We start from the raw sequence: 27,627 nt of genomic DNA on the forward strand, positions 1-27,627 counted from the left end.
AATTGGTGCTATAGTAAATGGAACCAATTCTCTAATTTCCCTTTCTGTATTTTCAGTGTTAGTGTATAAGAAAGCCACTGATTTCTGTACAGTGACTTTGTATCCTGCCACGTTGCTGAATTGTTGTATGAGTTCTAGTAGTTTGGGGGTGAAAGAATCATCAGAAGTTATTATCAACAGTTATATGCCAATAAGCTAAGCAACCTAGATGAAATGGATGCATTCCTGGAAAACTATAAACTCCCCAAAATCTGGTTTTTACAAATGCAGCAGAGATTCCAAAAAGTCAGTAAGAGAATTGAATGAACAACTTTCAGCCTCAAAATTTTTGAATAAACATAAAGAAGTGGTAGCTCCTGCCTGGAGATCTGGAGTTTCTGATTGCCTAAAAATTCCAAGTGGGTTTCCCTTGAGACAGTTGTGGGACAGTGGGTGAAATTGGAAGTTTGGGGTGGCTCATCAGAAAAGAAATGTGGTACAAGGAGCCATTTTTATCTGGATTTCCTCACTCGCTCTTGCTGGTAAGAGGAGGTCAGTTGTCAGTTATGGAGGAGTTCAAAATTTCTGCTCCCTTGGAGGGTGTGCTTCTACTTGCTGATACCCACTGGGTTTCCCTCCTTTCTTGCCCTGCCCACTGCTCCTCCTCCCGGCTTCACCTCTCAGCAGTACAGTGAATCAGGAGTTGGATGCCCCCATCTCCCTTGTCTGCCCTCTTTTCACAGAGTACCCAAAACCCAGTCATTAATTCCCTCGGCTATCTACGTTTGCCTGCCAAGCTTCCTTTTGTACAGAGACCTAAAATTTTCTTTTATAAAAGCTTTATCGAGATACAATCCATATGCCATACAGTTCGCCTATTTTCTTTTTGCACAATGCCACTTCTTTGCAGCTTACAGTTCAGTATTTTTTAGTGTATTCATAGAGCTGCTGGATTTTGTCAAGTGCATTTTCATCTTGTTGATTTTTTTTTTTTTCCTACTGAACCGGTGCTGTGGAGTCAGTCCTTCTTAGTCATGATGTATCCTCCTTTCCATAACTTGCTAAGTTCCATTTGCTAGTGTTTGTTTAATTTGTTCACCTTGTTGATGCAGATGGTTTTTCCCCTACTGTCTTCTTCTAAATTTTGGTATTAAAGTGATGCTTTAGGGGCACCTGGGTGGCCCAGTGGGTTAAGCCTCTGTCTTGGGCTCAGGTCATGATCTCAGAGTCTTGGGATCAAGCACCGCATCGGGCTCTCTCTGTTCAATGGGGAGCCTGTTTCTCTTTCTCTCTCTCTCTCTCTCTCTCTCTGCCTACTTGTGATCTCTCTGTCAAATAAATAAATAAAATCTTTTTAAAAATGTGATGCTTTACTTCATAAAGTAAAATAAGGAGCTCTCCATCTTCTTCTGTGATTTAAGCCAATGGTTCTCAAAATTTAGTATGCCTAAGAATCATCAAGAGAGCCTGTTAAAAAACAGATCCTCCCACCCTGAGAGTTCATGATATCTTGGCTGGGTAAAGTTTCCTTGGGTTGCAGTTTCTTTTATTATCTCTGTAGATGCTGTCTCATACTCTTCAGCCTTCTACTGATAAAGCTGAGAAGGCCAATGCTAATCTGATCCTTTTTCCTTTGTAATTTGTTTTTTCTGTCTAGAAGCCTATAAGATTTTTCTCTTAATTTCTACAGATTTCACCAGGATATGCCCAGATATTTTTTTTTTTTTTCTCATCAAAACTGCCTGGAACTCAGTGAAGCCTTTAAATTTGTAAAAATGGATTTTTCTTTAGGAGGATGTTAATTTCTAGTATTGGTTTGCTTTTTGCCTCTTGTCCATCTATTCTATTTGCTTTGGGGCCCACTGTTGTTCATATGCCAGTACTGTATTTCTTCAGCTTTACTGAGGTATAATTGGCATATAACATGTCAGTTTAAAGTGTGTAATATGATGATTAGATATACAGATCTATTGCAAAATGATTACCATAATAGAGTTAGTTTACACTTTTCATTCCCTCACATAATTACCTTTTTTTTTTAATGTGGTGAGGACATGTTAGATCTATTCTAGCAGCTTTCAAGTATGTAATATGGTGTGTTGAGGTGGCCATGTTATATACTGGAAGTTTGTACCGTTTTACCAATATCTCATGATTTCCTCTACTCCCTAGCACCTGGTAACCACCATTCTACTGTATTTCTATGAGATAAATCTGTTTAGATTCCACATATGAGATCAACAGTATTTATCTTTCTCTGAATTATTTCACTTAGATAGTGCCCTCAGGGTCCATCTGTATTTTCACAAATGGCAGGATTTCCTTCTTTCTCTTGGCTGAGTAACATTCCATTAGTCTACATATAATATTTTCTTTATTCATTCATCCATAGGTGCACCCTTAAGTTGTCTCCATACCTTGGCTATTGCAAATAATGCAGCAGTGTCATATCTCTTTGACATATCTCAGTGACATATCTCTTTGAGAGAATGATTTCATTCCCTTTGATATATGCCCAGAGGTGGGTTTCTGGATCATAAGATAGTGTGTATTTTATTTCTGAACTGTCTCTTCATTTTGTATGCCCATTTGTCTATTGGGTTGTTGATCCTTTTGTGGAATTTTAAAAGTTCTTGGCATATTAGGGAAATTAAGCTCTTTGTTATAAATGACTTTTTATGACTTTGATGCCTTTTAACCTATTTTATTTTCTTATAATTTTGCCCTACAGAAGTTTTGTTTTTATATAGTTGAACTTAATCAAACTTTTCCTTTATGGATTCTTGTTTTTATGCTATTCTTTGAAAGCCCTTCCCTGTGCCAAGATTATAGAAATGTTCACCTATCTTTATTCCTGCTGAATTATGTTTTCACTTTTTACATCGTGATCCTTGACCCATCTGAAATGTACTATGATGTAAGGAGCATAATCTATCCCAGATGCCAACTGTTTCAACCCAGTCACTGAATAATTCCTGTTTTGTCCATCAATTTTAAATCCCACTTTGTCACATCCTGATTTCCATCAGTAGCCAGGTCCTCTAGACTTTGTATTCTTTGCCATTAATTTACTTGCAACTCTGCTCCAGAACCACCCTTTTAGATACTGGAGCTTTACATTGTATTGAATCTCTATGTTGAATAGCACAGTGACTAAGAGTATGAACTCTGAAACAGGCCCCCTGTGTTCCTATCCAGCTAGGTTCTCCCCTTCTCTCAGTCCACAAAATGTGTTAACCATGAAGTCTACCAGCCAGACTAAATCTGCATGGCAACCAGTGACCTCCCTCGGCCCACCGAATCCGGCAGGTAGCCCAGCATCTTCCCGGAAGAGAAAATCTTCCCGGAAGAATAAACTCGGAGAGAAGACGCTCCAAGCAGTAAGGGATGGGGGTGGGGTGGGGAAAACTGAATGATGCTTGCTTCGCACTTAAGCACGCAGATGGTCAGATTTCTGGCCTTGGGAACCTTGGAGCAGACGGCATCCTACAGAAGATGGGGCCAAGACGTCGGCAGTAGTCTGTGGGCTGTGGATCCCGAGCCCAGACGAATGGATCAACGTGCGCACGCCTACGGGCTGGGCCCCGGTGTGAGCATCTCCAGGGTGAATTGCCTAAATCACCTTCCGGCTGCAGCGAAATATTAAAATCGCCTCTGGCTCCAATAGCGGTGGTTCCCACAGACCTTCGGACCCTCGCGTGCCCAGGCCACTCTCCCCCCACCCCCACCACGCCCGCAGAAGCGACCGGTCTTCTCCAGACTCGCGCATCAGTGGCGGGTAAAGTGGGGGGTGCAGTGGTCCCTGCCCCCAGCTCCTGATCTCTCGGGGGAGCCAGGCATCTGTTACCCCCAGCCACCCACCCCCACTTTGGACTTAGACCACTGAGCCTCCCCTCCCATCTCCCTTTCTCTCCAGGAATTTAGGAATCCAGGATGCCCTGACTCTGGAAGGGGCCAGTTGGACTCCTGACGCAGAGGGGCAGGGTAATAAACACCAGCTGGTATAACCAAAGTCTGCTGGCACACCTTGCCCCTTCCTCACTTCCCATCCCAGCTCCCCTCTCCTCCCCCTTTCTCTCTCCTTACTTAGGTCGCTGATGGGCCCACCCTGGAGACACCAACTTTCCCCAGCAGGTCACCTGGGCTGGTTTGTGGGGTTGGGATGCTGTAGGTGCTTCCTTCACTGACTGGCTCTGGACGTGGACTCCTGGGACTCTCCCATCTGGATCAAAGAGTTTCTGGGCTGGTCTTCAAACAGGTTGTTTCTCCTTTGATGCTCTGAGAGCCCAGCGGAGAGTAGAGAGTGCAGGGGGCCCAGAAGGCGAGAAAGACTGGGTGTGCATATCCAGGCGTGGCTGGACTGGTGACAATTAATCCCAGGCAAGTGCTGTCCCTGGGCTGACACTTCTGGGGGGTGGAGGCAGAAGGAGCATTGGCAATAGAGTGAGTTGCAGGTACAAAGCCTTGATAGGGCGACAAGGAGATGACCACAGCTGCAGAGTGGTCAGCTGTAGAGTGGGATTGGGAAGAGCGGGAAGGAGCCACCCTTGAGGAAGGGCCGTGGGTGTGAAGCTAGACAGGGCTGAGTTCCCTCAGGAAGATCTGAGCCAATGATAGACTTGGTTGGGCTTATACAGTGATGCTGGAATATTAAGTACCCATTAAAGATCATATTTTTAAAGAATATCACATAAGTAAACACTCTTGACATATTGGAGATTATATGTAATCTATTGCAGATAATATTGGAGATTACATATAATCTCCAATTTGTAAGTAATGCCTAATCTGCAATTTGTAACTAATACCTAAACATATGTTCATTGAGAATCTATTAATATATATATAGCTAACATTATCCAGTACATAATATATATTAGTAATATCCAGTTTGTAAGAAATATGTGTGTGTAAAATACCCATATATACATATACTATGATAATACCCAATTTATAGAATTGGCTGTGCCTCCTTCCAAAACCTAAAGGGAATCCCAGCAAAAAGAAAGAAAGACTAAAGACAGCAAACACTTTAGATCATGGTGTCTTTTAAGATTGCATAAATTTTGCACCTGAATTTGCAACTAAAACCTCAAAACTTAAGGAGAGGCCAAATGGCCTGCCTTACGAATAGCGTCGACCCTGAGCCGTCTTCTCAAGTCACCAGGCTGAACTGAGCTGGAGCATGTGCTGCTTTGGTACAGAAGCTGATGCTGGTGCCAGGACTGCCCACACAGGAAGACATTTGCAGGGCAGGGTAACTGACTGCCCCCCTGGCTGGAATCTGGGCAGTGGGCTGTGAGAGGGGCCACACATTTCCCAACCCATAATTGGAAACTGGGTACCTGACAAAGAAAGGCTGTTCTAGTGAGAGAAAAAGCCTGGGGTTCGTGGAATCATTTTAATCAGGACATCCCCAGAAGGGGCTACTGGGGGATTGGACTAGACATGCAAAAGGGTGTTTTTATGTATAAGATGTATTAAAACCTCAAGACACCTCTGGGGAGTTCCAACTACATAGTGGGCAACACAGCAGGAAAGTGGCAAAGGTGATCAAGGTTGTCTTCCTGGAGGAAGTGAGATCTGAGAGGAGACACCAGTGATGAGTAAAAGTTTTCTGGGTGAGGGAGGATGGGAAGGGGCAGAAGGGGGGTGTTGCGTGAGAAAGAAAACCCAGAAAGAGTTCTCTGTGCATTTACGTTCATATGTATGAATACTTAGAATGTGTCATTTTCTTTATATGGATTTTTTTTTACATGATACAAATGGTATCATATGTTTGACATTCTGTGACTTTTCACCTACAAGTAGGTTTTAGAGACTTTATGTTCTTGCACACCTAAATACCTTTCTTTTTTATTATAAAATATTATACATATTCACAAAAGTATATAAAACTGAAATGCTCTACTCAATGACCTATAAAGCAAACATCCCAACTATCCTAATCAGAAAAAGAACATCAGCTCTTCCAACCCCTCCTGCCCCTCAGGTGGGAATCCCCACTCTTAACACTTAAGGTTGTCCCTTCTTTGTTTTTATTTGTGGTTTTACCACAAATGTGTGTGATCCTAAACGCTTTAGTTTTGCCTTTTTTGGGGGGGGGGGGATTTTGATATAAACAGAATCCTATGACACATATTCTTTAGGATATATCTTCTTTGGCTGAATATTAAGTTTTGGGGACTCATCCATGTTGTTAAGTGTAGCTGTAGCTCACTTTTTTCTCCTTTGCTGTGTAGTATTCTTTTTTATTTTTTATTTATTTTTAAAAAAGATTTTATTTATTTATTTGACAGACAGAGATCACAAGCAGGCAGAGAGGCAGGCAGGGGGGGGGGGAAGCAGGCTCCCCGCTGAGCAGACAGCCCAATGAGGGGCTCCATCCCAGGACCCTGAGATCACAACCCAAGCTGAAGGCAGAGGCTCAACCCACTGAGCCACCCAGGCCCCCCGCTGTGTAGTATTCTTTCATACTGATTATATCACTGCGTGTGTGGTGTGTGTGTGTGTATTTGGACTTCCTGATGGTTTCCTTTTAGGGTTGTTGCAGACAGTGCTGTTAAGGAAATTCCCGTATGTGTACTTTGCTGCACATGCAAACACAGTTTTGTTGCAATTATGCCTGGGACTGAAATTGCTGTTGTTGGGATAGATATACTTTTAATCTTAATAGAAAATTGCCAGCCCATCTCTCAAAAAAATAACTTTGTCAGTTTCCATCCCTACCAGCAGTGGATACTATTCCCCATGGCTCCTCATTCTTGTCAATATTTGCTGTTCTTGGTCTTTTCGTTCTAGCCAGCCTGACTGGTATGGAGGAGTAACCCCTCAGTGCAGTTTTAATCACCATTTCTCTTCTGTTTAAATAGCTCAAACCCTTTCAGATATTCACTGGCCATTTGGAGAACCACTTTGCTGAAAGAACCACTTTTTTGCACTTTACATTTTCTGAGCATTTTTCTACTGGGTTATTTATACTTTTCTTACTAATTTGTAGGAGCTTTTTATAGATTCTGGATTTGAAACAATACAAACCGCCTATTAGCTATATGTGTGGCAAATTTTTTCTGCTCTGTGGCTTTTGACATTTTTAATGCTGCCTCTTGATGTACAGATGTCCTGAATTCTAATGTTTACCTGTTGCTTCATTTATGGTTAGTGTTTTCTAAGTCCTGTTTCTGATATCTTTCCTAACCTGCAGATCATGAAGATACTCGCTCCTATTAACCTCTTTAGAAGCTTTATGAATATGCCTTTCTTTTTTAAATCTCATGAATTAATTTTTGTACAATGTGAGATAATGATCAAATTTCATTGTTTTCATATGAAAATACAGTTGCCCATCCTAGTTATTTAACACTGTCATTTTCATAATACTCTCAGTTGACATGAAATATCTCTCCATTTATTTAAAACTGTTACTTCTCTTAAAACACTTTTTCTTCTCTGTAATAATCCTTTATAGGTTTTGGTATAGAAGTCTCATCTTTCTGTTAGATTTATTCCTGAGCACTTGAAATATCTTAATGTTATTATAAATGTTACCTTAAATTTTTTTCATTATCTATTTATTTCTTGCTAGTATGTAGAAATGCTATTAATTCTATTCCATTAACTCTGGTACCAGCCACCTTGCTAAACTCACTCATTAGTCCTAAAAATGTATTTAGAGGTTCTGTTTTATTTTTTACATACACAACTGTATCTGTAAATAATGACATTTTTAATTCTTATTTTCCAAACTTTACACTTGAAAAAATCTTATTGCACTTGCTAGGACCTTGTACCAATTATCTGGTGCCACCAAAATGCTGCATTACAAGCCACCTCAAAATCCAGTGACTTAAAACAACAGGAATTTATTTTTATACCTCATGAGTCATTATTATACCTCAAAGCGCCATTAAGCTGGGCTCAACTAGTATGTGAGGGAGTTGGCTGGCTGTTGACTGGTCTAGGCGAGCTTGTGCTGGGACCACTGGAGTGATTCAGCTCAGCTCGGATTTACGTGTCTCGTGTTCCAGCAAATTAGCGTAGATATATCCTCATAGGGTTAGCAAAAGTGTAAGAGAGTGGGCAGCAGCAAGAAAGGTCTTTTGCAGGCTAGGCTCTGAATAGCAACCCTGATTCAAGGGTAGGAAAGTAGATGATGGTCTCATTAGTGAGAGGAACTGCAGAATCACATTGCAAAGGGGATGGGTATAGGGAAAACGGAAGACTTGGAACCATGAATGCTATCAATCAACCTAAACTTTATTTTTTTTAAAGATTTTATTTATTTATTTGACAGAGAGATCACAAGTAGGCAGAGAGAGGGGGGAAGCAGGCTCCCCGCTGAGCAGAAGCCCAATGCAGGGCTCGATCCCAGGACCCTGAGATCATGACCTGAGCCAAAGGCAGAGGCTTAACCCACTGAACCACCCAGGTGCCCCATACTTTATTTATTTTTTTTAAGATTTTATTTATTTGACAGAGAGAGAGAGGGAACATAAGCAGGGGGAGTGGGAGAGGGAGAAGCAGGCTTCCCGCTGAGCTGGGAGTCCAATGGGAGGCTTGATCCCAGGATGCTGGGATCATGACCTAAACTGTAGGCAGGCTTAACAACTGAGCTCCCCAGGCGCCCAATCAGCCTAAACTTTAAATCCAGTGTGACTAGAAGGGACCAGAGTGGGCATCCTTGTCTTATTCCCAAACTCCAAGGGAAAGCCTTTAACATTTTATCCTTAAGTACAGTGGATGCTGTAAGCTTTTTTGGTAAATAACCTCTATGAAATTAAAGATGTTCCTTTCTAGTCCTAGTTTCCTCAAGTTGTTTTTTTCTTTTTAAATAAATGGTTATTACTAGGTTTTGTAAAATATTTCCACAAATGAATGATTGTATTATTTTTATCCTATATTATATTATCATTGATTAATTTTTTACTTCTAACCCCCCTGCCCATATTACTGGAATAAACTCAACACAGTTGTGTTGCAAAATTGTCTTTATACATTGGTGGATTTGACTTGCCAGTATTTGAGACATTTTTATCAGTGTTCATGATTGATACTGATATGTGATTTTCTTTTTCATTATTCCCTTGACTAGATTTTGGTATTAAGGTTATGCTGGTCTCTCCAATTTTTCTATCCTGGAAGGTTTTATGCAAGATTAGTAGTATTTATTTCATAAATGTTTAGTACAATCCATGAGTGAAATCATTCGCTCCTGAAATTTTCTTTGGAGGAAAGTAACTAATTACAGAAGTAGTTTATTAAAAATTTATAGAACAGGGGCAGCTGGCTGGTTTAGTCATAGGGCCATGAGACTCTTGATCTCAGGGTAGTGAGTTCAAGCCCCATGTTGGGCAGAGAGATTTCTTAAATAACTAAATATTTTTAAAAATAAAAATTTTTTAAATAAAATCTATAGAACAATTCAGAATTTCTGTTTCTTCTTGCTTTTGATTTTGATGAAGTCCCAAAAGTTTATTTTTGCTTTTGTTTCCTTTGCCTTTGGAGACATATATTTTTTTTCTCTTTTTATTTTTCATTTTTTATTTTTTATAAACATATATTTTTATCCCCAGGGGTACAGGTCTGTGAATCACCAGGTTTACACATTTCACAGCACTCACTAAAGCACATACCCTCCCCAATGTCCATAATCCCACCCCCTTCTCCCAAACCCCCTCCCCCCAGCAACCCTCAGTTTGTTTTGTGAGATTAAGAGTCACTTATGGTTTGTCTCCCTCCCAATTCCATCTTGTTTCATTGATTCTTCTTCTACCCACTTAAGCCCCCATGTTGCATCACCACTTCCTCATATCAGGGAGATCATATGATAGTTGTCTTTCTCTGCTTGACTTATTTCGCTAAGCATGATACGCTCTAGTTCCATCCATGTTGTCACAAATGGCAAGATTTCATTTCTTTTGATGGCTGCATAGTATTCCATTGTGTATATATACCACATCTTCTTGATCCATTCATCTGTTGATGGACATCTAGGTTCTTTCCATAGTTTGGCTATTGTGGACATTGCTGCTATAAACATTCGGGTGCACGTGCCCCTTTGGATCACTACGTTTGTATCTTTAGGGTAAATACCCAGTGGTGCAATTGCTGGGTCATAGGGCAGTTCTATTTTCAACATTTTGAGGAACCTCCATGCTGTTTTCCAGAGTGGCTGCACCAGCTTGCATTCCCACCAACAGTGTAGGAGGGTTCCCCTTTCTCCGCATCCTCGCCAGCATCTGTCATTTCCTGACTTGTTGATTTTAGCCATTCTGACTGGTGTGAGGTGATATCTCATTGTGGTTTTGATTTGTATTTCCCTGATGCCAAGTGATATGGAGCACTTTTTCATGTGTTTGTTGGCCATCTGGATGTCTTCTTTGCAGAAATGTCTGTTCATGTCCTCTGCCCATTTCTTGATTGGATTATTTGTTCTTTGGGTGTTGAGTTTGCTAAGTTCTTTATAGATTTTGGACACTAGTCCTTTATCTGATATGTCGTTTGCAAATATCTTCTCCCATTCTGCCATTCTGTCAGTTGTCTTTTGATTTTGTTAACTGTTTCCTTTGCTATGCAAAAGCTTTTGATCTTGATGAAATCCCAATAGTTCATTTTTGCCCTTGCTTCCCTTGCCTTTGGCGATGTTCCTAGGAAGATGTTGCTGCAGCTGAGGTCGAAGAGGTTGCTGCCTGTGTTCTCCTCAAGGATTTTGATGGATTCCTTTCACACATTGAGGTCTTTCATCCATTTTGAGTCTATTTTTGTGTGTGGTGTAAGGAAATGGTCCAATTTCATTTTTCTGCATGTGGCTGTTCAATTTTCCCAACACCATTTGTTGAAGAGGCTGTCTTTTTTCCATTGGACATTCTTTCCTGCTTTGTCGAAGATTAGTTGACCATAGAGTTGAGGGTCTATTTCTGGGCTCTCTATTCTGTTCCATTGATCTATGTGTCTGTTTTTGTGCCAGTACCATGCTGTCTTGATGATGACAGCTTTGTAATAGAGCTTGAAGTCCGGAATTGTGATGCCACCAACTTTGGCTTTCTTTTTCAATATCCCTTTGTCTATTCAAGGTCTTTTCTGGTTTCATATAAATTTTAGAATTATTTGTTCCATTTCTTTGAAAAAGATGGATGGTACTTTGATAGGATTTGCATTAAATGTGTAGATTGCTTTAGGTAGCATAAACATTTTCACAATATTTATTCTTCTGGAGACATATCTTGAAAGAAGTTGCTGTGGCTGTGGCTGATATCGAAGAGGTTACTGCCCATGTTCTCCTCTAGGATTCTGATGGATTCCTGTCTCACGTTGAGGTGTTTTATCCATTTTGAGTTTATCTTTGATCGAGTTTTATTCTTCTAGATATAGCTGTCCAGTTTTCCCAGCACCATTTATTGAAGAGACTGTCTTTTTTCCACTGTATATTTTTTCCTGTTTTGTCGAAGATTATTTGACCATAGAGATGAGGGTCCATATCTAAGTTCTCTACTCTGTTCCACTGGTCTATGTGTCTGTTTTTATGCCAGTACTATGCTGTCTTGGTGATCACAGCTTTGTAGTAAAGCTTGAAATCAGGTAACGTGATGCCCCCAGTTTTATTTTTGTTTTTCAGCATTTCCTTAGTGATTTGTGGTCTCTTCTGGTTCCATGCATAAGTATTATTTTTCCCAAAACTTACAGGCATAGAATTCTTTACTGGAGTGTGTGATTATGTTTTCAATACCTACAGTATTTATGATGATGATGCTTTTTTATTCCAACAATGGTTGTTTGTGCTTTCTCTCTTTATTTCTTGGCAAGTCCTATTAGAAATTTTTATCAAATTTATTTGTCTTAAAGACACAAAGAACCGACCTTTGGGGTCCGTAGGTGGCTCAGTCAGTTAAGCCTCTGACTCTCGGCAGGTCATGATCTCAGGATTGTGGGATCAAGCCCCACATCGGGCTTTGTGCTCAGCACGGAGTCTGCTTGAGATTCTCTTCCTCTCCCTCTGCTCCCCCCCTGCTTACATACTCAAATAAATTGAATCTTAAAAAAATAAAGAACCAACCTTTGATTTTGTTGATCTTCTCTATTGTATGTTGTCCTCCGTCTTGTTAATTTCTCCTGTTAACTTTATTATTTCCTGCCTTCTTCATTTTGGGGTTTATTTTGCTATTATTTTCTAATTTCCAGGGATGGAGTCTCCGCTAATTTTAATATTTTTAAAATTTCTAATATATGGCTTTAGTTGCATCCCATTTTTTAAAGTTTGTTTATTTATTTATTTTTAGCAATCTCTACACCCAGTGTAGGCCCCAGATCAAGAGTTGCTCACTCCAGGGGCGCCTGGGTGGCTCAGTGGGTTAAGCCGCTGCCTTCGGCTCAGGTCATGATCTCAGGGTCCTGGGATCGATTCCCGCATTGGGCTCTCTGCTCAAGGGGAGCCTGCTTCCCTTCCTCTCTCTCTGCCTGCCTCTCTGCCTACTTGTTCTCTCTCTCTGTCAAATAAATAAATAAATAAATCTTAAAAAAAAAAAAAGAGTTGCTTACTCCATCCACTGAGCCAGCGAGGTACCCCCCCCATGTTTTGGTATGTAGTATTTTCATTATCATCAAAATATTTTCTGATGTCCATTATGATAAATTCTTTAACCATTGGTTATTTTTAAATGTGGTTTTTAATATCCAAACATAGGAACTTTGTTTTGTTTTGTTTTAAGATTTTATTTATTTATTTGACAGAGAGATCACAAGCAAGCAGAGAGGCAGGCAGAAAGAGAGGGGGGAAGCAGACTCCCTGCTGAGCAGAGAGCCCAATGCGGGACTCGATCCCAGGATGCTGAGATCATGGCCCGAGCCGAAGGCAGAGACTTAGCCCACTGAGCTACCTAGGTGCCCCAACATTTTTGTTATTCTTTTAAAGGTTCCCCTAGATAATAATTATGCATACATTTTATCAGATAATGTTTATTGGTACTGTAAGCGAACCAAATGAGAGTTTGTCCACTTGATGCTAAACAAGCCAATAAAAACTGGCACCAATTTCCTGGTGTGGTGCCACCCAGGAGAACCAGGAGCTAATGGTGAAAAGTCCCAAACTCCCCAATAGCTTGCAAGCAGGTTTTTTTTTTTTTAATTAACATATAATGTATTGCTTGTTTCAGGGATACAGGTCTGTAATACATCTTACACAATTCACAACATTCACCATAGCACATACCTTCCCCAATGTCCATCATCCAGCCACCCCATCCCTCCAAACCCCTCCCCTCCAGGAATCCTCAATTTGTTCTTAAAATTAAGAGTCTCTTATGGTTTGTCTCCCTCTCTGGTTTTGTTGTTTCCATTTTCCCTCCCTTCTCCTATGATCCTTTCTTGTTTCTCAAATGCCTCATATCAGTGAGATCATATGATAATTATCTTTCTCTGATTGGCTTATTTTACTTAGCATAATGGCCTCTAGTTCCATCCATTTTGTTGCAAATGGCAAGATTTTGGGGGAGGGGTTGATGGCTGCATACTATTCCATTGTGTATATATACCACATCTTCTTTATCCATTCATCTGTTGATGAATATCTAGGTTCTTTCCATAGTTTGGCTCTTGTGGACATTGCTGCTATGAACATTGGGGTCCATGTGCCCCTTTAGATCAATACATTTGTATCTGTAGGGTAAATACTCAGTAATGCAGTGACTGGGTCGTAGGGTAGTTCTATTTTCAACTTTCTGAGGAACCTCCATGCTGCTTTCCAGAGTGGCGACACCAGCTTGCATTCCCACCAACAGTGTAGGAGGGTTCCCCTTTCTCCGCATCCTGGCCAGCATCTGTAGATTCCTGACTTGTTAATTTTATCCATTCTGACTGGTGTGAGGTGGTATCTCCCTGTGGTTTTGATTTGTATTTCCCTAATGTGGAGTGATGTTGAGTACTTTTCATGTGTCTGTTAGCCATTTGGCTGTCATCTTTGCAGAAATATCTGTTCATGTCTTCTGCCCATTTCTTTTTTTAACTCTTTTTTTTTTAAGATTTTATTTATTTATTTGTCAGAGACAGAGGGAGAGAGAGCGAGCGAGCACAGGCAGACAAAGAGAGGCAGGCAGAGTCAGAGGGAGAAGCAGGCTCCCTGCCGAGCAAGGAGCCTGATGTGGGACTTGATCCCAGGACCCTGGGATCATGACCCAAGCCAAAGGCAGCTTCTTAACCAACTGAGCCACCCAGGCGTCCCACTTCTGCCCATTTCTTGATTGGATTATTCTTTGGGTGTTGAGTTTGATAAGTTCTTTATAGATTTCAGGTACTAGGCCTTTATCTGATGTCATTGCAAGCAAGGGTTTTTAAAGGATGAAAATTCGGGTTCTTGGATCATGATGATTAATTAAAGATTGGGTTAACTCTATTCCCTTTTTTTTTTTTTTTTCTTTTTTAGGATTTTATCTATTGGAGCACCTGGGTGGCTCAGTGGGTTAAAGCCTCTGCCTTTGGCTCAGGTCATGATCGCAGGGTCCTGGGATCAAGCCCCACATCGGGCTCACTGCTCTGCGGAGAGCCTGCTTCCTCCTCTCTCTCTCTCTGACTGCCTCTCTGCCTGCTTATGATCTCTGCCTGTCAAATAAATAGATAAAATCTTTATTAAAAAGATTTTATCTGTTTATTTGACAGAGAGATTGAGAGAGAGCACAAGTAGGCAGAGCAGGAGGGAGAGGGAGAAGCAGGCTTTCTTCTGAGCAGGGAGCCCGATGTGGGGCTCAATCCCAGGACCCCAGGGATCATTAACTGAGCCGAAGGCAGATGTTTAACCAACTGAGCCACCCAGACGCCCCTCTATTCCCTTCCTTGACTATCCTGTCCCTTCTGGCATGTTCCTGTCTGGTTTCAGTGTAGCTGTTGTGCCGCGGTTGCTCTGCTTTAGGGCCCCGGAACTGGAAACCACTCTGGGCAGACTGCATTAGTGACATCATCTCTAGAGTACAAAGACAGAAGTTTTACATCCTGTGGTTACTGCTAAGCTGCAAATTATTGTATTTTCTTGCAAACACCACCCGTGAGATTTGTTATCTCGAGCAGAACAGCATCCCACAGACTTTTCAAGAGATAACTTGATGGTATTTCCTGAGACAATTTTACAAGTTCCTTCAACAATAGCTAAGGGCCCTGTGACTCTGGTCAGAAGCCCCTCAGAGCCCTATGTCTGGATTGTGGGGTCAGCGGGGGCTTGTATCCCTACTTGCAGTATTTTTATCCTCTTCCTGGAAAACACAAAGTACTTGCAATTCTCTTCTATTTGCCGCCCTCTGAATCTTTGATGTCACGTAATTCTTATTCTTTACTTAATTAAAACCAAGTAAGATGTTACTGTTTGTGTTTTGTGCAGTCTCCATTTTATCCACAGACTTACTTTTTCATTACTGTCGATTCCTTTCTGCACGTCTAACCTTCCATCTAGGATAATGTCCCCTCTTACAGAGGAATCCATTGTAGTATTTCCTGTGCCACAGGGCTTCTGATGACAAAACTCTATCTTTATTGCGTCTTCATTTTTAGGACCCATGAATTTCCAGCCAATGGCTCTATTGTTTTTGACAATGGTCTGATGCACAAATTGTTCCACAATCTGATGCAATTAAATTCGGTCTACTTTCTAGGAGTAGTATTTGAACTCAATGTTTGAGGTTTGTTCTGACCCCAGAATGGATATTCTTACCTGTCTCTTTTCTTAGTTCTGTCTCATATGTAACCATTTATCTTATGTCTTCATGAAGTTACCAGCCTCCTCTCAATTGCTACCACCAAAACCTCTGCTGATTTTGAGTGTGCTCTTAGCCCTTAGGCTCCAACTTCCTCAGATTCTGCTTCAAATGAAGTTAGTTCTTCTGGGAAACATTTCTGGGCTCATGTGTTCCGAAGGCCTGTCTCTCTCCCATGGACAAGGTCTTCCAAGCTGGATTGGAACAGTGGCCTGCTTCTTTCTGAGTGCTTTTGGAGCAGGATGCCATGTGGAGCGTTAATCTCTGGTCTTATGACTTGCCCCTCTTACCATAAAACCTCCACCTCACCAATGAGCCTGGGTCAGGGGAGACCAAGGCCCCCATATTCCCAGTTATGTCATGCCAGAAATGAGGGCAGAGTAGAAGGGCGCTCCTGACTTTTACTTATACCACACTTGCCTGAAATTTAGTGTCTGCAACACGTCGCCAAAAAGAAATGCGAAATGCTGGTGGTCTGCCCTTTCTGGGAAAGTGCTGTAGCCTCTGAGTGTGACCTGGGGAGAGGGGGAGCCCTATGGCGTTTCCATAGCACTGGATCAGGAGGGAGGAGGGGGGGAGCAGACTGCGGGTCCAATGCCATCCGATGCTTCACTGTTCTTAATGAGTTTTACCAGATTTTCTTGAATAAATGTTTCTTCATTGGCTACATGCCCTTAGGACAATTTCCAAAGACCTTAAATGTTTCTTTCTTGGCCATGGTCACAGAGGCATGGTTCCACAGAGCCTTTATGCTGCCTGTCCTGAAATGGAACCCCAAAGAAGCTTTTGAATTCTACCAATCCTCTAGACCCCACCTTAGATCTACTGAATCAGTCTGGAAGAGTGAGGCTGACAGATGGAAAGGCAGGAGTCTCTGTTTTGAGGTTTTGTGGTTATGATGGGTTTGAGAACTGCTGGCCCAGAGCCCTGTGTGCATTAGCTGGGCCAAATAGACCAGAAAGAGAAAGGAGAGGAACCTGAGTGCTGGAATGTCCTTCTGACTGGTGCTCACACTGTAACAGTTATTAAACATTTTGAAATTCATCTATTTGTTAGATGAAAAAAAAACAAAACTAACCTGAGTCTCAGAGATGAAGTTATTTGTTCAGCCAGTGAGAAGGACCAAGAATTAAATTCTGGCCCTTTGTTTGCTCTAAAACCCTGCTGTCCTGAACTTTTACAGGCTTGTCTCTGAGACAAAGACCTTAAAGTCTGTTCTTCTTGGTGACCCCAAGATTCCCTCAGGAGTTGGCTGGCCTGTAAGAAGAAAATCATGGGGTCCATTGAACTCTCAGAAGAAAAGACTTACACACAACCCAGAAATTCCTCATTACCATCCTGGAAGCTCACAGCCAGGGAGATTCTGGCCACCAAGACCCAAAACTACTTTGCTCAGACAAAACGAACCAAGAACGTCTTGATGCAGATGGCCTTCTCCATTGGGCTGGGCAGTGTATGGCGCTTCCCCTACCTGTGTCATCGGAATGGAGGAGGTGAGGCCAGGGGCCCGGATCTTGAGTTTCGGGAAGGAGTGTTAAGGCTTGGAGCCCAGACTCCTGGGTCCTGGGTGGTGGGGGAGAGAGTTCTAGGGGATGAAGAGGAGGGGGGCCGGGACTCCTGGCTGCTTGATCACAGCTCCTGGCTCCCTCCTTCAGGCAACTTTATCCTGATGTACTTCTTCATGCTCTGCTTGTTCGGGATTCCTCTCTTGTACATGGAGATGATCATGGGGCATTGGCTGCGTGTGGACAACATCCGGGTCTGGAAGCAGCTCGTCCCCTGGCTGGGCGGCATAGGATACGCTAGCATATTGGTGAATGAGGGGCCCAGCCAACCGGCATCCCCACTCAGCCCTTATGGTGTCCAGCTCCCCCGTCTCTGTCCATCCTGTCCCTCAGGCCCACCGTGTCCACCCCTAGGTGTGCATCTTGATAAGCTTGTATCACAGTGTCATCATCACATGGAGCATTTCCTACCTGGGCAACTCCTTCGATAACTCCCTGCCCTGGAACCAGTGCCCACCGGTGAAGACCATCAATGTCACTGGTGAGGAGAGGGAGAGAAAAGGCAGGCAGGGCCATGGGAGGCAAGGGCACCAGGGAGCAAGAGACGGGGAATGAGAGCCCAAAGGGAGGCAGCGAAGAGCAGGGCCAAGACACCAAGTGAGGTGGTGCCTAAGCGCCTGTGTGCTCCCCAGACCTCTCTTGCCTCCGGACCGTGTCCCACCAGTACTTCTGGTACCACAGCACCCTGAGTGCCTCAGGCCATATTGAGGAAGGGGTCGAGGCCCTCGTCCTGCAGCTCACCCTGGGCATCTTTGCAGCCTGGTGCATCCTCTTCTTAATCATGATCACAGGGCTAAAGACTTCAATGCTGGTGAGCCACCTTGACCACGGACTCTACCGCTTCACATTCACAAATCCAAGTATCCGGCTTCCTGCCCCGATGCTGTCCAACTCCTTCCTGTTGACCCCTCTTCTCTAATCCCCATGACCCTCCCCCACTCCTAGATGATGGGCTTCGCCACCCAGGTCCTGAGGAAGGTGCCGTACTCTCCCCAGGCTGTGGCAGCCACGAGTCGTCTCACAAAGAACTACTTCCCTCTGGCCCGTGGCCGGAATGGGACTTTGTACTGACCCAGCTCGCTTCTCACCAACCCACACCCCCAAGGCATAGCAGTGGGCACCTTCCAGAGCAGACCGGGGCCTCTCCCCGTGAGTCTTGCATCCTGCACCTGCCTGCGCGTTGACAGCGCCTGTTAATCCCTGAAAGAGCTGATTGCCACCGGCTCCTGTCCAGAATTTCCCATTTATTTTCTTCCAATCCATACTTCCAGCCCGTGCCCCTGGCACCTGCATCATATTCTCCTTACGTGGAAAATTCATTTCGGTGCGTGAAAAATCTCTGCTCAGCTGGGGTTCCTCCCCCATCACCTACGACGCTGTTTCATGCAGCCCTAACTCAGGCACAGACCGTAAACCCTCGCCAACGAATGAATGACATCCAGCCGCCCCACCACTCAAAACCATTTTTACTTGGGGTCTCATCCCTCACTTTGGAGAAGCTCATTGGCGGATGATCCCCCCCAACAACACTGTTGTCTCCCTAGAATAATCCCCCTACAGCTCCCTCCTGTCCCACCATACCACCTTAAGCCAGCTCATGCCCATCTCTCCTCCTGCTGACCTGTGTTCCCTGTTAATGCTTGCCTCTGAACCGCCCCCATCACCGCTTCTCCTGACTTCCGGTTTCTGTCCTGACCCACCTGGCTAGATCCTGGTTTTCACGGTGTTCCTTCCCTGCATCATCCTCCTCTGCTTCCTCATCCAAAGTCTCTTCTTGGAGGGTGCCATTGCCAGCCTCAGACATATGGTGACCACAGAGGTAAGGCTGGGGTATCCAAACCCTGTCCCTCCCCCAACTCCCCAGTTCTTCAATGACTCTCCTTCTCCGACATCTTCCTTTCTGCCCCCAGCCTGTTCCTCATCCCTCTGCTCTTTACCCCAGCTCATCCCTCTTCCAGTTCACCAATGGGTTCACTCCGAAGCTCAACCCCAAACGTCTCTCTCTCTCTCATCCCCATCCACAGCTCTCAGCTTGGGCCTCGCTGGACCTGTGGCGTCAGGCCGGAGGCCATGTGCTCTATTCCTTGGGCCTCGGCATGGGCACCACCATCAACTTCTCCTCCTACAAGGCTGGAGAAGACAACTATATCCAGGTGGCCTCCTTGATGGCCCTGGTCAATCTGGGGACCTCATTGCTAGTCACATCCATCATCTTTATTGTGCTGGGGTTCTGGGCCACCACCAGTGGCCCCACCTGTGTTGAAAAGTGAGTAATTACAACCTTGTAGGTCCAACAGGGGGTCTCCTTCCCTTAGCGATCCCCCAGCTTCATGGGCCTTCAGACTCAGACCTACCCAATAATAATGATAACAACAACAATCATGATAGTTGTAATAATAACATATTCTCAGAGAAAACTGGCAAATTATAATATTCCAATAGCCAGCACTTTATAGGTAAGAAAACAGTCCCAGAGCAAGACTGTCCGAAGGCTTCCATAAATTGCAAATGGTGTAAAGAAGATTTCAAAATCAATTATTTAACTCACAAAGGAGCTTGTTACAGAATTCTGAGCCACAATCAGTGGTTACTGGCCTGAGCTGCATGTTGGACTCATTTGGGGAGCCTTAGAAAACACTTATATACCTGAGTCTCACCTCCAGAGATTCTGATTTACTTGATCTGGGGTACATTCAGGCACCAGGATTTTTTTTTTTTCATCTCAAGGTGGAGTTTCTCTTCCAGTTAGGATGTTGAAGGCTGCAAAAGTCCATGCTTCCTTGATACAGCAATGTTAAAAATGAGAAAAAAAAAACACGCTAATACTTTCCTTGTAACATTACTGAAGAGCAGTGGACACAAAGGAGCTTTAATGAACTAAATACTGGAGAGTGATAAGTTCATCACAAGTGAGCAAAGAGCCATGAATGTCTTTATACCTGGGGGTAAACGCCTGACCTGGGGACACGTGGCTGGAGGCACAGGCCTGTCATGGATGGAGAGACTTTGCATGGATAAGAAATCAGGCAAGCATTTTTATCACAGTATGCACTGTCAGTAGTTCTTGGAATCACAACGAGCCCCCAACAAATAAATCGCTTGACCCAATAGTTTTCCTCTCTATACCTAGGAATTATTTTGGAGAAGTGGCAGAAGCTGCAACAGAGACAGGGCTAGCAAGCAGATGAACTATCCATGGTCTCATGGTGCTCATATCTGTGGGCCCACTGGAGCTGAATGCATAGATAAACCAAAAACATCTACAGCTAACAATCCAGCCCACTCTAATCCAAATAATGACAACATCAAAGAAATTAGTCCTCGCCAGGAGGAGGAGGTCATGCAGAAAGTTGGAGGGATGGCTCGAGGGCAAAGGGAGACCTCCTTGATCCCATTTGAAGGCAGAGAAAAAACTCAACTAATTAAAACTGCCCCCCCACCCCAGCTCGCCTCAGTACTTAGAAAACTCTAAATAAATAGCCCGCATCTAGCTGCCTCCTGGAATAAAAGGCTTAAATGTATTGAGACTACACAAAATAAAACAAATAACATGTTGTTCTCTATGCAGTGTCCAACATGGAATTAAAACCCTCAAGACATTCCCAAACCCAGGAAAATACAATCCATAGCCAAGAGAAAAAAGAAGACCCACAGACCATCCAGACATTAGAATCAGCGGACAAGAACATTAAAACAGCCATTATAAATATGTTAAGGAATTTAAGAGAAAAGATGAATACAATGAAAGCCATGGAGATATTTTAGGGAAGATACAGAAAATCTAGAAAAGGACCACATGGAAATTCTAGAAGTCAAAAGTAGATGAAGACAAGTTTTCGCTGGATGTATTTAGTTTAGATTGGAACCAACAGAATAAAGGATGAATTAATTTGAGGACCGGGTTAATAGAAGTTCTACAAAGTAAAGGACAGAAAGGACAAGAAGAATGAGAAAAACTGAAGAAGAACCCCAGTGACCTAGAGGACTAATAGATGTATAATTGGAGTTGCAGGAGGTGAGGAGAGGAGAGAGAATTAGGGCAGGAAATCTTCAGCTTTATTTATAATGGCCACAGCTCCAGGCAACCCAAATGTCTGTCGGGAGATGAGCAGATAACAATCCTTAGTACATTCATTCAACAAATGGAGTACTATCTACAAATAAAAATGAATGAACTGTTGATGCACACACCGACATGGATGAATGGATGAATGTCAGACGTTATACTGAATGTAACAAGCCAGACAGAAAAGAGTACACACTGTATAAATCTATATGAAATCTAGGAGTAGGCAAAATGAATGTGCAGTGATGGAAATCCGTAGTGGTCTCTGGAATGGAGCAAATGCCCTGGAAAGGGGCTCAAAGTAATTCTGTGGAGTGATGGAAATACTCTATATCTCGATTGGGTGACTTCTCAATACTCACTGAAGTGAATATTTAATATTTGTGTTTTTTATTGTCTCTGATATAGCTCAATAAGAACTGAGTTGCTTTTTTAAAAAGCTTCTGGTTGATTCCAATGAGAACCGTTACCTCCTCAGGCAGCACTGTCCAGTAGAACTCTTTGTGGTGCCAGAAACTTCCTATACCTGCACTATCCAGTGTCATAGACACCAGCCACAAGTAGCCAGAGCTCTCGAAATGTGGTGAATGTGGCCAAAAAATGCAAATGTGACCAAAGACCTGAATTTTTCAATTTATATCATTTTTAAAATTTTTATCTATCCATTTGAAAGAGACCACACACTGGGGAGAGGGGGAGAGGAAGAAGCAGACTCCCTGCCATGCAGGGAGCCTGATGTAGTGGTCAATCCCAGGGCCCTGGGATCATGACCTGAGCTGACGGCAGATGCTTAACTGGTGAGCCACCAAGGTGCCCTCTCATTTTTATCATCTTTATTAGCTTTAGTTGACATGGACATATGTGCCTAGTGGCTATTGTATTAGTGCAGCCCTAGAAGAACTACCACATGAGCCCCTCACCCTTCATTATATAGAGCTTGTCAAACTGCAATGAGTATTATGAATTAGTATTAGATCAGTCAGTAAGTCTGGGATGAACCCAAGATTCTGCATTTCTTTTCTTTTTTTTTTTTTTAAGTTTTTTTTTTTTAAGATTTTGTTTATTTGACAGAGAGAGAAATCACAAGTAGTCAGAGAGGCAGGCAGAGAGAGAAAGAGGAGGAAGCAGGCTCCCTACAGAGCAGAGAGCCCGACGTGGGGCTCGATCCCAGGGCTCTGGGATCATGACCTTTTGAAGATTTTTAAAATTGATTTGACAGAGAGAGACACAGAGAGAGGGAACACAGGCAGAGGGAATGGGAAAGGGAGAAGCAGGCTTCCTGCTGAGCAGGGCGCCCAGTGTGGGGCTGGATTCCAGGACCGTGGGATCATGACCTGAGCCAAAGGCAGCCACTTAATGACTGAACCACCCAGGCGCCCCAAGATTCTGCATTTCTAACAAGTTCCCAGGTGTGCTGCCCCTCCACGGAGCTTCTACTTAGAGGAACAAGGCTATAGGTTACTCTCTCTTTAGGTAAGGAAGGGTGGGGGTATGCTTTATTAGTGTTTTCTAATCAGGAGAACAGAGGACAGCTGAGGATCTGTTAGCATTTCCTTAAATTAAGCAAGCACAGTATTTATGGCCCCGTGATCCCCATTCCCAAGTGTGTATCCTAGAGAAGTCCTTAAACAAGCCCTAATGGATGGTTATTGTGGCAGTTTGTCATCTCAGGGAGTGGTGTCATTATTTGGGGAATAGAATATAAAATGCAGGTTGCAAATGCAGCAGAGGGCAGCAGTCAGAAACAACAAACCAGACATATACTCAGCAATATAGAGATGTTGCCAGAAAAACTGAGGGAAGAAAAGTAAGAAACAGAAAACCAAAACACAGTGACACTCAAGTGATGACACACAAAACATACATTTTTGGGGGCTCAGGCAGGTGAGCATCTGCCTTCTGCTCAGGTCATGAGCCCGGGGTCCTGGGATAGGGAAAGGTGTGTTTGCATCAGGCTCCCTGCTCAACAGGGAACCTGCTTCTCTGTCGGCCGCACCCCCCCCCTTGTGTTTTCTCTCTCTGTCAAATAAGTAAATAAAATATTTTTTAAAACCCATATATTGGGGTGCCTGGGTGACTCAGTGGGTTAAAGCCTCTGCCTTCAGCTTGGGTCATGATCCCGGGGTCCTGGGATCGAGCCCCGCATTGGGCTCTCTGTCCAGCAGGGAGCCTGCTTCCCTTCCTCTCTCTCTGCCTGCCTCTCTGCCTGCTTGTGATCTCTGTCTGTCAAATAAATAAATAAAATCTTTAAAAAAAAAAAAGGGAAAGAAAGAAATCTACACTCCCACCCATTGGAAGAAGGCCACATGTTGTTTAAAATAAAAACCCATATATTTCTTTTTTTACAAAGAAATATCCATATTTAATGTTTTTAGTCAAACACATGAGAGTAGCTGAAGGCATGAAAGAAAGAGTGAAATTCAGACTTGGAGGGAAAATTTTAAACAGATTTTTCTCTGCTAGTTGAGGAGAATGATTGTGAGGGGGTTTGATTATCGCAGCATTCCAAACCTGAGGTCCAAAAAGAGAGATTCTGAGTGTATTCCTTCCTAGGGCTGTCATCACAAAGTTGTACAGACTGCGTGGCCAAAACCAAAATCTGTCCTCTCGCAGCTCTGAGGCAGAAGTCTGAGGTCAATGTATTGGCAGAGTTGGTTCTTTCTGAGGACAATGGTGGAGAATCTGTCCTGTGCCTCTTCTTGTGCTTTGCGGGCAATCTGGTGTTCCTTAGCTTGTAGGTGTCTGCCTTCATCCGCATGTGGCTTCTCCCTGTGCGTTTGTGCCCCACTTTCCCCCTTTTTATAAGTGCACCAGTCATATTGGATCTGGGGCCACCCAGGATGATCTCATCTTTAATTACTTCTGTAACAACCTATTTCCAAGTAATTTCACATTTTCAGGTAGCGGCGGTGGGGGTGGGACAGTGTTAGGACTTGAACATAAGAATGTAGCCGGGGCAGGGGAACAGTTTTCAACCCGTAACACTGAGGAATCTTAGCTACTACAGAAGGGGCTTCTGTCCCTTAGGGGGAAAACCAGGGCAGTTCACCCCACGTCCACGTGGTGAGTTTCCAGACCCTTGTTAACCAGCTGTGCTCACCTTGGACCGCTTACTTTCCTCTCCAGTCCCCAGCTGCCCTGGTTTGCGCAGAGCAGTTGGGGGCAGCCTAGTCACCATCTTTCCTGGCCTCTGCTACTTTTCAGGAGCGTCTCAAAGCTGATGAAACTGATAAAAAGGGGCGTCCTGCCTCAGGATGCCAAGCCCCCGGAGGACATCCTGCTCCTGCCCCCCCTGGACTACCTGGAGTGGATCAGCCACCTCCCTCAGCACCTCCAGAACCAGATCATCCGCTTCTCCCCTTCCTGCAGCATCAAGACGCAGAAGGGAAAGGTGTGTTTGCAGGGGCAGGAGGGTGCTTCCCGACGTGTCCTTCCCCAGTGCCCTCTGGGGGCCACTGCATGCATCGCCTGAGGCAGGCAACAGAGTCTTGTCTCCACCACCACTGCGTATGTACCAGGGTCTTTGCTAAGTGGTCACTTGACTTTAATTCTCACATCAACCCTAGGATCCCAGTCTGTTAGAGGAGGAGACTGAGGCCCTGGGAGGTAAAGCTCACACAGCCCAGCAAACACTCAGCATTCTGCCGTCAGCCCACCCATCTAGGTGTCTTTCCTCTGCCCGACACAGACATTGCTAATCGATCACTGCACCATTCCCCCCATCGAGAACCCACCACTGCCTGAGCGCCCTTCTCCCCCACAGTTCATGGAGGGCCCTGGCCTGGCATTCGCAGCCTTCTCCCAAGCCGTCTCCTTGTTCCCTGGTGCCTCTTTCTGGGCCATCCTCTTCTTCTTGATCCTGGTCATCACAGGGCTAAACACCTTGATAAGGATCTTGGAAAGCATTACTTATCCCCTCCAGAACTCCATCTCCATCTTCAGGAGGTATCCCAAGCTGCTATCAGGTATATGGATTCTCACCCTTCTCCCCAGGCCATCCCAATCTCCCGGGCTCATTTTGACCCCTGGCCCACCCCTGCACATAGACCTCAGTGTGGCCAAACCTGCCTTTGCCACAGTGTTTGTCTGCTTGGGAGGTTTTCTGGGCAGCCTGATCTTCACCAGTCACGCTGGCAGCTACATAATGTCCTTGTTTGATGATTGCCTGGTCCCGCTCACCCTCATCATCATTGTGGCCTTCCAGAATATGGCCCTGGCCTGGATCTATGGAGCTAGGAGGTGATGTCCAAGTCCTGGGGTCTACCCAGCCAGGGGCCCATCCCAGGTCTCTGAGGATGGGGCGGAGGGGGGGGGCATGGTCTGCTCTGTCTGTCCCATAGCAAGGGGGGTCTAGCTAATAGCATGGGGGGCAGGAGGGAGTGATCTGAGGGCAACCACGTGGGTGCTGACATAAAGAGTAGTCAGAAAGCAGGAGGCTCAATTTCCCCTACCATGGGCCACATGGGATAGTCTGAAGGCAGAGGGCCGGAGCCCGGCACTTGGGTCAGGGGGCTCCCATGAGGAGACCAGATCCAGGGCCCAGCCTCAGGGAGGGCCCAGCAGGACCCAGTAGCCCCTACGAGTTGAGAACTGGTGAGAGAATCAGAGGTCTGTCAGACCCAGAGCTCTAGGCCCTGGTGGCCAAAGAAGGGATCCTTCTAGACATCTGTGCCCATGGCCCCCACCCCAGGGTCAGGGAAGAAATATTCGGTGATCTGGGCCGACTGCTGTGGTCCTTCCTCACTGTCCTGTGGTGCTATGTGACCCTGCCTGGGCTGCTGGCCCTGACCACCATCAGCCTCATGCAGCTCTACCAGACAGAACCCCCCTACTACATTGCCTGGAACAGCAGTATGGTGAGATCCCCCTCCCTGGCCTCCTGCCCCCATTCTGGGCACCCCTCCTCTGATCTCCCATTCCATAGAGTCCTAGGTTTGGGCTCCTTCCGTCCCCAAGGACCCTTTAGCCAGCTTCCCAGCTCCTAGGGAACCTGATCTCCAGCGTCACACGGATTGAAATCCCCTAACAGCCCCCTCCTCCTCCACCTCACTCCCTTCTCTCTGCCTGCAGAGCCAGGAGGTGAAACAGCCCTACCTGCAGGGCACCCTGAGCTGGGTCACCTTCCTCAGCGTCCTCGCCTTCCTGCCAATCCCCATCTACCCGCTTCAACACTGGTGGTACCTCCAGGACCACATTGCTTCTGACCCCTTTGAAAAGCTACAGTCCAAAAAGATGCCTTTGGTGCCCCCCAAGCCCTGGCCTAAGCACGGCATGAAGTCCCAGGAGGGAAACAAAGACAGCTCCTCCAAGAGGCGCAGCCTGTCCTTGACTAGGGGGCTGAACCTGAACTCGTGGCGGCGGTTCAGCTTGCCCTTGAGCAGCCAGAGCTCTTCCTGGTTCAGCCTGCCTGTCATGAACTCGCTGTCCACATTCTCCACGAGGAGTTTCAGCCTTCCGGTCTCAAGGCAGGTGAGCCCGGCCTTAACACCCATAGACAACAGTGACCAGCACGTGAAGACCAAAGACGAAAACCAGCAGGGGAACTCTGTTCCGTAACTGGTGACGTCACCCCTCTTTCCAAGGCAGCGAATCTGTCCAACAGGTGACGGCATGAGTGCCCATTTTACTACAGAAATAATGGGTTCTGCTGGAAAGGAGGGGGAGGGGTACATGGGAATCGTGCCCATCAACCGCTCATTTGGCCTTGGGAAGAAATGGACAACTCAGGAGCTCTTTCCTCTCCTGGAATAATACCAGTTCTGCTAAGTGGAACATTCTGCTCTGAGGTCAAAGAATTCAGACCAAGAAGTCAACTCAGCCATTCGCAGAGCTGGACCTAGTTCCTCCTTTCTCCCTGTGAGTGGGGAGTACCGTGTTGGCACAATGGGGATGGGCTTCATGGCACTGGCCAGGACCCAGCCTTTCCAGTTATCATGGAGATAGACAGTGTTCCCTCCAAACCCCAAACTCCACCGCCAAACTGGATCTCGGGGTGGGGGGGCTGATTTCTCCAGGGCTACCCTCTGAGTGGGCTGGGATAATAATGCTAAGTCAATAAATTGATCCGCTGAGACCCCATGCACAGGCTGTGGCACCGTGTTCTTTCTGTCAGCCTCCTCCTGCCCATATACCCTCCAAATCAGCAACCTCTAGTGAACCCGGTCTGGTGACTCCAATCTCCTTCTCCCTTTGGGACACAGTTTATGGAGTTTCTGTGTTCTTCCTTGTTCTGGAGTTGAGACAAGCCTTTGGGGAACTTTGCAGCAATCTGTATTACTCAATCCAG

At 44.8% G+C, this 27,627-nt stretch overlaps 1 protein-coding gene across 8 annotated transcripts; it reads left to right on the top strand.

The window, feature by feature from the left end:
* The first annotated feature begins 3,611 nt into the window (after nucleotides 1-3,611).
* On the top strand, nucleotides 3,612-27,424 carry LOC309852886 (orphan sodium- and chloride-dependent neurotransmitter transporter NTT5-like). Of its 8 annotated transcripts, none has more exons than XM_082710325.1 (13): nucleotides 3,612-3,757; nucleotides 3,896-4,359; nucleotides 16,946-17,203; nucleotides 17,366-17,523; nucleotides 17,630-17,756; nucleotides 17,908-18,086; nucleotides 18,984-19,094; nucleotides 19,300-19,541; nucleotides 24,546-24,732; nucleotides 25,105-25,306; nucleotides 25,421-25,580; nucleotides 26,032-26,197; nucleotides 26,412-27,424. In XM_082710325.1, exons 3-13 carry the CDS (start codon nucleotides 16,984-16,986, stop codon nucleotides 26,895-26,897), a joined length of 2,238 nt encoding a protein of 745 aa, XP_082566451.1. In that variant the 5' UTR covers nucleotides 3,612-3,757; nucleotides 3,896-4,359; nucleotides 16,946-16,983; the 3' UTR covers nucleotides 26,898-27,424. The 8 variants fall into 8 exon arrangements, with proteins under 8 accessions (XP_082566451.1, XP_082566454.1, XP_082566456.1 ...); XM_082710328.1 differs by having other exon boundaries at nucleotides 4,070-4,359; XM_082710329.1 differs by lacking the exons at nucleotides 3,612-3,757; nucleotides 3,896-4,359 and adding exons at nucleotides 12,501-12,553; nucleotides 12,708-12,855.
* The last annotated feature ends 203 nt before the right edge of the window (nucleotides 27,425-27,627 follow it).

The sequence above is a fragment of the Mustela nivalis genome (genome assembly GCF_964662115.1).
Source record: "Mustela nivalis genome assembly, chromosome: 18".
Classification (NCBI taxonomy): domain Eukaryota; kingdom Metazoa; phylum Chordata; class Mammalia; order Carnivora; family Mustelidae; genus Mustela; species Mustela nivalis.

Excerpts from the sequence above, each read along its gene's own strand:
- LOC309852886 (XM_082710325.1), top strand. The coding sequence starts at position 16,984 with ATGGGGTCCATTGAACTCTCAGAAGAAAAGACTTACACACAACCCAGA. Across the intron at positions 17,757-17,907 it reads GAAGACCATCAATGTCACTG|ACCTCTCTTGCCTCCGGACC; the intron begins GTGAGGAGAGGG and ends TGTGCTCCCCAG. Across the intron at positions 26,198-26,411 it reads TTGCCTGGAACAGCAGTATG|AGCCAGGAGGTGAAACAGCC; the intron begins GTGAGATCCCCC and ends CTCTGCCTGCAG.